The following is a 12,004-nucleotide window of genomic DNA, read 5'->3' as shown; positions in this document are numbered from 1 at the left end:
ACCTGTTATCTCTACTGAGAGAGGGCAATATCCATTTGGGCAGGAGACGTGCTCAGCAGATCATCCTTTCAAAGACGTGGAGCAGTTTTGCTCTCCCCAGGTTCCTTCCAGTGCCTAAGGGGGGATTTCTGCTTTCCATGGGGTGGGTTACGGGGCCATCCTGGGGTGCTGCATCCCTGTGACAGTCTGTGAGCTCGTGTCTTCCTGCTGGGGGCTGTCCCTGTTTGGCTGAAGGATTTTGGCTGCCTGCAGCGAGAGGCAGGAGCAAACAGATGGTGGGGAGCATCCTGCCTTTGGCCAGTGGTCTACATGTGGGCTGTACACATAATAACAAATAGTGGATCCATGGTGTGAGAAGGTGCTTCTTGGTATTACGGGTATCTCTAGCAGCCTGACTGCCATGCTCTGGAAAAGCCTGGGTCTCTCCTGGCTGTAGAGGCAGCTTCTGAAGCAGCAAAACAAGACCCAGCCCTGAGATGCATTGCCTGAGGCTGCGACCCCCCACTTTGCTGCTGCAAGCACAGTCTGGTGGGTGAAGGAGAAAAATCAGTCTTGCTCCCCCTGGTTAGGATCTGACAGCTCATTTTACTGAGCCTGAGCAATGGGGTGACCCTGTAGTGCGTGGCCCATGCAGGCTGTGGTGATGTTCTTGCAGAAGGGATGAACTCCAGCAATACTGGGGTATTAGTGATTCAGGGATACCTTCCTTCAGAGAAGGACTTTTCCATAAGGATCTTCTTGGAACTAGATGATCTTTAAGGTCCCTCCCAACCTAAGCCATTCTATGACCTCCTAGGGATCTGCCTATCTTACTGTATTTGGCTGATCCCAGGAGACTCCAAATTATCAGTGCAAACCTGGGCTGTGTCTGGAGGGACTGGTGCCTGCAGGAGCTGCTCCTACCTCTGTGGGCAGACCTTGGGCCCTGCCCCACCACGGGAGACCTCAGACACCAGCATGGGGTGCCAGCAGCACAGGGGCAGCTGCTCCCCTCATCCCTCACCCTCACGGGTCTTTTCCATGTGTAGGATGGAGGTGAACCACCCAGGTCAGAAATGATCTGGAAGATTTCTCAGCAGGAGAAGAGCCAGCAAAACTAAAATAACATGGTGCTTTGACATTTAATGGCATTATTCTGAGTGCTTTACAAGAAGATACATTTACCCTGACTCACCTGCTCATTTCTTTCATCTACTTATGTACAAACACACACACAAAGTCTGTCCAAGGCTCTGTAAATTCAAGAGTCTGTCTGTTCTTTGAGAAGGACATATGACTCTCTTATTTAGTAATTTCCACCCTGGTTTATAGTATCTGCAGCTGAATTTCCCTGAAGTCATCCCGAGAAGCAGATCTCCTCCTGGGAGGCTGGGCAGCATCAGGCAGGAGTGTGGTGACCATAATCAGTCCTGGATCCATCAGAAATGTTGAGGGAAAGGTGAAGAAGATCTCCAAGCTGGGAGATGAGGGAACATGGGGAAGTCTCATATATACTTAGCTGTTTGTGCTAGAAAAATATATTTTACCCAAATTATTGGAGGCTGCGCTCCAACAGCTGTGAAGGGTTAGGTTATGGGTCTCCAGGGAACAGTTAGATGTTTTTACAATTGTTATTCTATTTCCTTTAGTAAGACCCTGAGCGCTCAGGGCTGGAGCCGGAGCTCAGGACTGATGGGGAAGAAGCCTTGGGGGCAGCAGATCTCATGAAGTCCTCATGAAATTTTGGGTCATCTGCATTTTCCATTCAGCGGGTTGTTTGCGTTTATAGGGAACGCTGCACGTACCAGCTATAGAGGGAAGAGAGGCTCTGGGAGCACAGGTCTGTCTTGGTCACAGTGTGTTTATTCCTGGATAAAACACATTGTGCCACAGAGCAGGGTGGTGTTTTCTGTTTACAGTGTGTTGCAGGCTGGTCGTGACACCACTGACCCTTCCTGGCTGCCACCCCAGAAATCCCAGTATGAAAGCAGCTCTTGTGGCCATCTTTAGCATTTTTCTTCCTGTTTCCTGTTTCACCCCCCTGTCTCACCCCAAACAATTTCGATTCCCCCATCATCCCTGGGATTCATTCTGCCACAGCCCGCAAGGGTTTGTTGACAATGGGTTAAAATGAACTTCATAAAACACATGGCGCCACGGTTATTTTTATAAAGTGAACATCAGCTGAGCGAGTTCTGGAGACGGCACTGTGAGCCAGGGAATGTTAACTCGGCAGGAACAACAAACAGTGCTTATCACCCTGGTCCCCTGCTGGGGTCGAGTCCATCTGAGGCTTTATTGGGAAAGGGGCTGGTTCTGGGGACATGGGCAGTGTCACATGCCTCCTGCTTCATTGGTAATTAAAAATCCCAAAGTGTTTCCCTGCACAGCCCCTGGTGGGGAGGGGGTTTGCTCTGCTGCAGCCCCTCGTGCCACAGAGGGGACTTGTGGTCCAAGCGGTTCATGGGCTTGGAGTCTGTGCCCATGGTGCAGCCCTGGCCACTGGGACCCTCGAGGTGCTTCAAGTCTCAGTTTTTGGATACCAGATCTCAGAAATGCTGTCCCCTGCAGTGTGCTGTATCCTTGGGGTATCTCCACGCTCATTAATAAAACTGTGCCGGGGACATTTGCAGGCCATCATCTCAACTTAAACTGCAGGAGAGATCAGCAAGACATCTGTGGTTCAGGGCATCTACCACACTTACAAAAAAATTCTGAGTGCAGTTTGCGAATTACCATGGCCCTGGAGCCATTCCTGCAGAGGAGGCTGGATGTGGCCGCCCTGCTTTGGTGGCACAGAGGTGCAGGTACAGAGCAATCTGATGGGGCAGCAGGGCTTGTGTCACTGTCCTGGGACTTGGAAGGCTGATGTGACTGTCCTTGACCTGAACAAACCATGGCTCAACCTGCCAGCAGAGAACCTGTAACAAGCAATAGGACAAGAGGAAATGGCCTCAAGTTGTACCAGGGGAGGTTGAGGTTGGATATTAGGAAAAACTTCTTCATGGAAAGGGTTATCAAGCACTGGAGGAGGCTGCCCAGGGAAGTGGTGGACTCACCAACCCTGGAGGTATTTAAAAGCCAGGAAGACGTGGTGCTGAGAGACATGGGTTAGTGGTGAAGTTGGCAGTGTTAGGTTAATAGACTTGACGATCTTAAAGGTCCCTTCCAACCCAGATGATTCTATGATTCTGTGATATCTGAGAAATCCCACTGGTTAACCAGTCCCAAACCCCAGTGATCCCCCAGTGCAGTGGTACCATGTTCAGGCCAGGTGTAGTCATCTGGACAGTCAGGGAACGAGGACCTGGGAGAAAGAAGGAGCCCTATGGCACTACCAGACACTCTTGTCCCCTTTCACAGTGCCTTTCCTGACATGTACAGGGATGGACAAAGGGCTCTCCCAGGCCACACCGAATAAACATCTAACCAAGGCTCAGGACACCTGACCTGGCCGACAGTGTGCCGCTCTGCCTCAAGGGATGACTTTCTTTCTTTTAAATCTGCTTGGACTCTTGGCTTTTCTCCAGCTCTTCAGAGCAACCTTTCGATCAGGCAGAGACATGCTGTACTTGGCCGTGGCCTTTCCAAAGGAGGACATGGCCAAAAGAAAACCTCGTCGAGGATTTTGCAGTAGCTGCCACAAGGGAAAATTGTTGGCGTGGTGTGAGCAGCGGGAGGCTGCTCCTGTGTGGGATTGATGAACTCCTCCAGCCTGGGAACGCACTTAAAATAATTGATTAGCTGATGGTCTCCAGAAATCTCTCCCTGCTGTTACACCACCAGTGATGCCTCTGCAGATTAAAGCCAGATAGGGAGAGGGGGAAGTGCCTCCTGAAATGTTGGTTGCATGACTCTGAAAAGAACAACTGTTATTTTAAACCTTTCCACTATTGTCAATTAGAACAAATGAATCATATTTATTGAGTGTCACTTTTGAAAACCTGCAAAATAGAAGTCCTATTTATGTTACACATAATTGTGGGCTCCTGAGGACAGAACTGCAAGAGTTCACTTCACCAGTCCTGGGGAATGCTTTCATTCATGATTTCTTTCAGTCATTCATCCCCAGGCTCATACAGGGGTAATAGTAGTGCACTCAGCAGCGTGTTGTGCGGGCAGTGTGAGAGCTGCTGATTGGGAGCACTCTGCTTGTGAAAACAGAGGTCTGGCAGGTGACGAGGCTGAACTCGTCTCAGCCTTTGGCCTCATGGAAAGAGTAAATCTAAAGAAAAGCCCAAGAAGGGTCTTCCTTGCATCCCCAGGTCAGCTGGGAGAGCACTGAGCTGAAAGGACAGGACCATCAGCTGGGGGACTTTTTTACTTGGCCATCATTAAATGATTGGTCCCTGAGTGCTTGTGGCTGAACACACAGTGGTTGGACCCCCTGAGCCCTACCTGGACTGCAGAAGAGAGGAACCCATCGGCTTTCGAAAGGGACTCCTCTCCCATTGTTGCTGTTGGCTGCATGGCTGCTCGCTGGAATGCACAGTGCTGCCTGGACTTTAGTGCATTATGCAAGCAATCTGTGTAATTTTAGAATTACAACAAATACACAGTCCCCCATTTCCTCCCATTGATGAAAACTGTTTGTGTTTCTGTAAAGGGGACGGTCTGCCAGGAAGGAATGCAGAGAGGTGAAAATGGGAAGGTGTGGTATTGGAGGATGTTTCCTTTCATTCCTTCCAGCCTCTTTTTTACCTGGTTAAAGCTAGCACTGAGCTTCTGCTGAAATTTCAAATATTCTGCCTCATTCTACAACTACCTGAAAGAAGGTTGTAGAGAAGTGGGGATTGGTCTCTTCTTCCAAGTTACAGGCAATAGGACAAGAGGAAATGGCCCCAAGTTGCACCAGGGGAGGTTCAGATTGGATATTATGAAAAATTTTTACATGGAAAGGGTTATTAAGCCTTGGAATGGGCTGCCCAGGGAAGTGGTTGAGGCACCATCCCTGGAGGTTTTCAAAAGATGAGTTGACATAGTGCTTAGAGACATAGTTTAGTGATGCGGGGTTTTTTTTTGGTATGGTTTTCTTTTGTTTTTTTTATCAGAATTAGGTTGATGGTTGGACTAGATGATCTTAAAGGCCCCTTCCAACCTAGATGATTCTATGATTCTATTCTATGATTCTATGAATAAGGAGGCCCATTGCTCACAAATGCCAACTAAAGACTAAATAAAGTAGCCAGGAAGATGGTCAGAAAATTGTATTTTGTGCTGTAATGGTTGAGGCTATTTGGATGGATGAGGAAATAACATAAAAATGGCAGAAAGGTGCATGAGAAATCAGAGATCACAGCTGTATCCCGCATCCCTGCTCTCAGAGCAGTGGAGTGTCTTCTCTCTTCTTAGATAAAAGGCTCATAACAGAGCCTGAAAGGACTATTTTAATTAAAAAAAAAATAAAAATAAAAAAGATTACTATTTCCATGTGACACAAGCCAGCACAGGAACATTGCCATGCTTTCCTTTGGGGGCAGGCAGGGAGGGAGCAGCAGTTCCTAAAACTCTCTGGATTATTTTAAACTAGAGTTGCATTTCACTTGATTGTTTTTATTTCTATTTAAAAGGCAGAAGAAAGTAAGGGGTGTTACTATAAAATGAGATTGGAGTATAATTCTTCAATCCTGCATTGGTTTTGCTTGGTGTGATTGCATCAGTTTGGTAGAATAACCCTAGAATAACACACGTGTAATGAAATACAGCCCTCAGAAAAAGGCGTCAATAGGGCACATTTTCTCTCACTTCCTCTCTCCTTCCTTCCTTCCTCCATCTCTCCCTCCCACTGTCTTCTCCTGACTTGCTCTTTCTCTGCCCATTAGCTCAGAAAAATGTGTTTCAGTTGCAAGAAGGTCTGAGCTCTTTCTGCTGTGGGGAGGGTCTTGTGAGGCCAAAGCAAATTCCCTTTGGGCTGTCCCAGGACTCACTCGAATGTTTCCCTCGGTGGCAAATGCAAACAACTCCCCAGTGCGGAGCTGGTTTCATATTTCCCTCACTCCACACTCCTGACCTCGCTCTCTGTCCTGGCCAGCGTCTGTCCTTGTGTGACTGGGGTCAAAAAGGAGACCGCATGGGACACGGCTCTTGGAGCCACTCAGCGGAAGCTGAGGCTGTAGCTGCCTCCCCATCCTGAACCCCAGAGATGTCAAACCCTGACACCAGAGACAGGGACCCAGAGTGGGTCCAGAGGAGGCCACGGAGATGCTGGGAGGGCTGGAGCCCCTCTCCTATGAGGACAGGCTGAGAGAGTTGGGGGGGTTCGGCATGGAGAAGAGAAGGCTCCAGGGAGATCTTAGAGTCCCTTCCAGTCCCTAAAGGGGCTCCAGGAAAGCTGGGGAGGGACTCTTCATCAGGGAGGGGAGCCATAGGATGATGGGGAACGGTTTTAAACTGAAAGAGGGGAGATTCAAATGAGGTCTCAGGAAGAAATTCTTTGCTGTGAGGGTGGTGAGAGCCTGGCCCAGGTTGCCCAGAGAAGCTGTGGCTGCCCCATCCCTGGAGGGGTTCAAGGGCAGGTTGGACAGGGCTTGGAGCAACCTGGTCTGTTGGGAGGTGTCCCTGCCTAGGGTAGGGGGTGGCACTGGATGGTCTTTAAGGTCCCTTCCCACCCAAGCCATTCTATGATTCTATGGCCAGCTCATAACTCTGATAGTGAAATCCATTCATTTTCCAAGCAAGAAATAAGCACCATTCACTCTACAGGTGGGAGAACTGGTCATTTGGAATAGTCTTTCTGAGCTCAGTTCCCCTGGGAGTTTTTGCAAACAACCTGCTACTGGATCCTGGGTCCAGCAAACCCCATTATTATACAAGCATTTCACAATGCAAATCAGGCTCTTGGTGAAGAGCTGCTGACTACGGCTTGGTGCTGTATGAGATTGCAGTAGGACTCATTTTATGGACTTTTGAAATGGAGTGGGGAGCAAATGAATGCATTTCAGACTGAACCTTGGATGGATAATCAGCCATGGTGAAACATGTCTTATTTCACGGGTAATGCCAAACACTTCATGAGCATTTACTAGAAAGGCCTTGTTATTCAAAGTAAACAAAAATGGACTTTTTGTCCATAGATCAGAGTGACTTCTCGCTGTGTGGCCGTGTCCCCTTCTGCAAACCACCCTGCCTGCTGCAGGCAGGTGTGGTCCAGCCTCAGCCTTAGCGCTGCTTAGTTTCCCCTCCGGCTTGTCCTGCTGACACATGGCAGCTCCAAATGGAAAACTGTTTCCGTGTTCATCAGAGGAGAAGCGTTGTCCTAGGCTGAACTGACAGGGAACAGAAGCCAGCAGTGCTGCAATTAGTTACCTGGCTTCACACGGAGGTCAAAGCAGCATCCAGGTGCTTCCAAAGATGGGTACCATGCATGTCCCATTATCTTAGTGCTTGGCACAGAGTTTGAGAAACTGGTATTATTTTATTAGCCCCTCCAAAGCAGTGGGGACTTGCCAGAAAGCCTCCTGACAGCTCAATTTTGTTGAGCTACAGTGACATCCAGTGGCTGTTCCCGATGGACTTCTTCAGGCTGAGCTTGCATGTCTGCCAGGATTGCTGCACATCTGGCATGGGAAAATGCAAGTTTTTCTCAGTGTGGAACAGAGCAGCGGGTTAGCAGCTGTGATCAGCTTAGGAACTTGATACTGATCTCAGCCAGCTTCTGCTGGCCCTTAAAGTAGAAGAGAGATGCTGTATTTTTACCTGCAGATACTTTTAGAATCCTTTAGATTTGTTTTTTGTATATTCCTCATTGTTTAGAAGCTCTTACTAACAACGCATGCCTGTGCAAGGCCTTCCACAGACAACAAAAAACCTCTGCCACAAAGAAGCTTCTGCATCATGGCTAGAATTCATCAAAATAAGGGGAAATCCACAGAGGTTCTTTCAACCCTATTGTTTGCTTTTTAACACAAGTGCTGTCTTGCTAATGATTAACTGTTCACGTAATGTGGGCAAGAAAAGGTCTGACCTGGAGGATGGCAGCAGTCATCCCAGCAACTTTCTCGTACTTTGACAGCTGTAGATATTTTTTAGGCACCATTGCAACAAATAGTCATAAAAAGCCCACCAAAGGATGATAGTGTTGCTGTTCTCATCTATTAAGAGCCTTGTTTGCATTTCCAGAGAAAGGCAGGCAGGGTGTGTGGAGGTGCGCAGCAGAAGCAGGGACTCATGGCTCCGTGTGTTGACAGAGCAATGGCTGGAACCAAAATTAGGGTAGAGCGGGAAGTCCCAGTGGTGGGATTCACAGGGATCTACTGGGATCATCAGGAGTGGAGTTGGCACGGAGGGCAGGTTTCAAAGCACAAGATGATCAGTTCTAGGAAATTGCTGGGTCCTCTCTCCTTTTGTCCCCTTAGAAACTTTGAGCAGATTTAGCATAAAAATAGTCCTTGCATGTGTGTTTTACACTCTCTGTTTTGTGTTTGCCCATCCCTTCAGGAACCAGTGAAGACCTATTCCAGGACTCTGAGGGGCGGGAGGGATCTGAGCCAATTGAGGAACACCAGTTTTCAGACCTAGAGGAATCTGATGATGATGATGACAATGAAGATGAGGAAGATGAGGAGGAAGAGGAGAGCCAGGATGAGCCACTTTTAAAGTTGCCAGAAGGCAAACACACCACCCTCCCAATGCAGTCTTCAGGTGGCTTTTCATCTTCTCAAGAGGAAGGCACCGAAATAGCATTGTCCTTACCCCAAGAAACTGTTTCCAGCAGCCAAAAAGTTGGTGAAGGCCAGCAGGCCTCCTCCTCAGGGCTGGAAACAAAGTGGTCAGCAGACAGCAGTGACATTGCTGTGTGCCACAGCTTCTTGAGTCTCCACAGACCAGCTTTGACCTCCACCGAACAATTGGCTTCTGCTGAAAGAGAGTCTGTCACAAGGCCAGAGATGTCCTTAGTTATGGACCTGTCAACCTCAAAAGACACCTCCCCAAGAAGAAGGTGGTCTCCAAGCCAGGACTCTGGCAGGAGTGGTGGCAGCGGCAGACCAATGTTAGCGAGAAAGCACCTACTAACCAAAAATGAAACTTCACCGAAACGGTTTTCACCAACTGCAGAACTGTCTTCTCTAAGGTGCCTGTCTCCAGGGAGAGGGTTGTCTCCTTGCCAGCGCGTCTCTCCCAGGAGGGAGGCATCTCCACTGAGATGTGTGTCACCAAGACTCGAGCTGTCACCCAGCAGGCATCTTTCCCCCAGAAGAGAGCTGTCCCCAAGAACATACCTTCCACCAGAAGGAGAAGTCTCCCCTGTGAAGCACTTGTCGCCAAGCAGAGAGATGTCATCAGTCAGATATTTATCACTGAAAAAAGTCTTGTCTCCAGGCTGCTCAGAGTCGCCAAGGTATCCATCCCCCGGGAAAGAGGACTTGCCTGGTACTAGCAAATCAGCAGCAGACGACAAAGTTCAAAGCTCATATCAAGCCCAGCATGGGATATTATCTTCGATGCCTCTACCTCACAGGTTCTTTGGCAAAAATGTACAGCTCTACGAGTCCAAGCTGGTAAGTTCAAGCCCCTCTTGCCTTCTAGTCCCTGCAGTACGTTCTCTGATATGTTTTTTAATGAAGGTTGCAATGCCGCAGGGCACAGTGACTCTGACTGTGACCAACGGCACAGGTAACCCAGAGAAAAGTGACAGTGGACAGCAATGGGTTTTGCACCCATTTTGGACCTGCCCAACTCAGTTGAAGAGAAATAAAGTTGTCCCTTCTCCAAGGGATTATTTACTTTCCTGACCTGACCAGTCTCCTGCTGAGACAAGCAACAAGGATAACCGCTTAATAATGACTAGGCACTAAGAGGCTTTTATTTTCCTGGGAATTTCATATTCATTTTTGAGATTTCACCCAAAGCTATGACCATTTTTCACTGGTCAGTGACCTGAACCAGATCCATTGCACCCTATTGCTGACTCCTGGGCTATGAACATACACAACCAGCTCTGTTAGATTAACTGCTGAGAACTGTTTGTTTGGACATCTCTGATTTCATCTCGCTTCTCTCTTCAGCACAGAGAGGTGTTTCCCACTGGGTCCAGAAAATTATTTAATCTCTCTGCTGGACATATCAAATCCTATGTGTAAACAAAAATTGTGTGTTCCTCCCACTGCTACAGGCAAATTAGATGTTGGGTTTGGTGGAACGTTTCACGTTTCTCCTGAAGTGCCTGGTGCTCCTGTAATTTATGCTGATGAACATAAGATTCAGTTGCTGGAGTTGTTCTGTTGTGAAACTGGTATGAGGAGAGACTTGAGCCCTTAGGGACTGCACTGGGAAGAGAGTCCACAGCCCCTGGAGAACCTGTCACAGCAGATGCTGACCCAGATCTTCTCCAGAAAACCCATGCTGCCTAGTGTGCATTTCTTCCGTCTCTATGATAACGTACCATCTTTTGGTGCTGCCTTCCCTCTGCTTTCCAGTATGAGTGTTTGTCTTATCTTCTCAGAGACTATCCTTCATTTCAGGTCCAAACTTTTGCTTACTTTAATGCTATTTCCCTTTCTTGTCAATTAACTTCTCATGGTGAATCTCAGGGCTGTGGAAACCCTGGTCCTTCAGCTCCAGTCAGGAGAGCTGCCCACTGCCACTACTTGTACAAATCCCTCAAGCTCCCTAGTCCACAGTAGGAGACTGTATACCCCTGCTTTTCTGCCCATTCACACCTTTTAACTTATGCTGTCACACAGATACCTTTTTGCTCCGTTTTCCCACTCCTTCTTAGCACCCAAAGTCACCACTGTTGCTCTTCTCATGTGCCTCCAAATCAACAGTTAAGACCCAAATGGGAAACTTTCCATTTATCAGTCAGATGGACAGCTGGGCTTTCTTAGCAAAATTATGTTCCTGGTAAGGTTACAAGAGACAGGTGAATTTATCAGATCCCAAACGGAGCTCTATGCTCAAAACTGGTGCCCTGTGCATCACTTCGAAACTTGGAGACAATTTCAGCCTAGCTTCAGTCAAGGCTTTCTGCCAACGATGTGCATCAGGCCTGACTGTGACCATCTCTCTTCCCGCTGGCTCTTACAGTAGGTGGCCTCTCCTTCTGGTGGCTGTTGCACCATCAAGATGATTTGTTTGGGGGTTTCCCAACACCCCTATAGTGATTCTGCCACGACTTCATGTGGATAAGTGAGATTTAGGAAATGTTTGGGCTTGTAATTGCTGACCCAGTATACACTATCTTCAGCGGCTCTTGCTTTCTCTCTCTTCTGTTCTTTTTTGCTGCTTTCCTCTGTCATCCTTCCATAGAGATCCAGCTCTCAGGGCCAGGCAATTCTCCATAATCCTACAAAGAAATATGCCCTCCGGTGAATCCTCAGATTTTATACCTAACCCCATCCTAATGGAAAGTTGATTTCAGTTTCTGTGGCTTCCTCTTCTTGGGAGTCCTGTTTAGGGGTTTAGTTATTACCTCATCACTAATTAATCCATTTCTGTTTAGCCACATATCTCTCCATGATGTACATTAGGAAACTATGTGAAGCACCGAGAGAGAAAGAGGAAAAGGTAAAATGGCAGGGTCTTAACCCTTGATTTCTACAGGCCACACCATGAGGGTGGTGGTGGGGACCACACTGATGGGTGTGCTTTGTGTCAAACGAGAGTTAACGCTACCTGTCCCTCGGTCCAAAACATCCCTGCAATTAGCATTTGTAAGGATGTAATCCTGCTGTAAGAAAATACAGTAAAAATTAATGTTATTCTGGGCTTTCAGAAACCCCATGTACTGAAAGGGGTCCAAAGCAGCTCAGATGGCAGGAAACACTGGCATCCTCTGCCAGGGTCTCAGAGGCAACTCTGATAATAGGAAAAGGGGTAATGGTTTTAAACTAAAAGAGGGAAGATTTGGACTAGATATAAGGAAGAAGTTTTTTTTATGTTGAGGGTGTTGAGACACTGAGAGAAGCTGTGGATGCCCCATCCCTGGAAACATTCCAGGTCAGGCTGGACGGGTCTCTGAGCAACCTGGTCTGGTGGAAGACGTCCCTGCTTACAGTAGGGGATTGGACTAGATGGCCTTTAAAGG

General features: G+C 48.0%; 1 protein-coding gene across 1 annotated transcript in view; it reads left to right on the top strand.

Annotated features, from left to right (window-relative positions):
- Nucleotides 1-12,004, top strand: part of HIVEP3 (HIVEP zinc finger 3) — a 70,936-nt gene that overhangs the window by 56,070 nt on the left and 2,862 nt on the right. Inside the window, exon 5 of the mRNA XM_074161936.1 lies at nt 8,416-9,476. Coding sequence (XP_074018037.1) covers nt 8,416-9,476 — 1,061 coding nt within the window. The remainder of the gene's footprint in view (nt 1-8,415; nt 9,477-12,004) is intronic.

Source organism: Numenius arquata, chromosome 21, assembly GCF_964106895.1.
Source record: "Numenius arquata chromosome 21, bNumArq3.hap1.1, whole genome shotgun sequence".
Classification (NCBI taxonomy): Eukaryota; Metazoa; Chordata; class Aves; order Charadriiformes; family Scolopacidae; genus Numenius; species Numenius arquata.
This window is presented reverse-complemented; position numbering and strand designations above follow the sequence as displayed.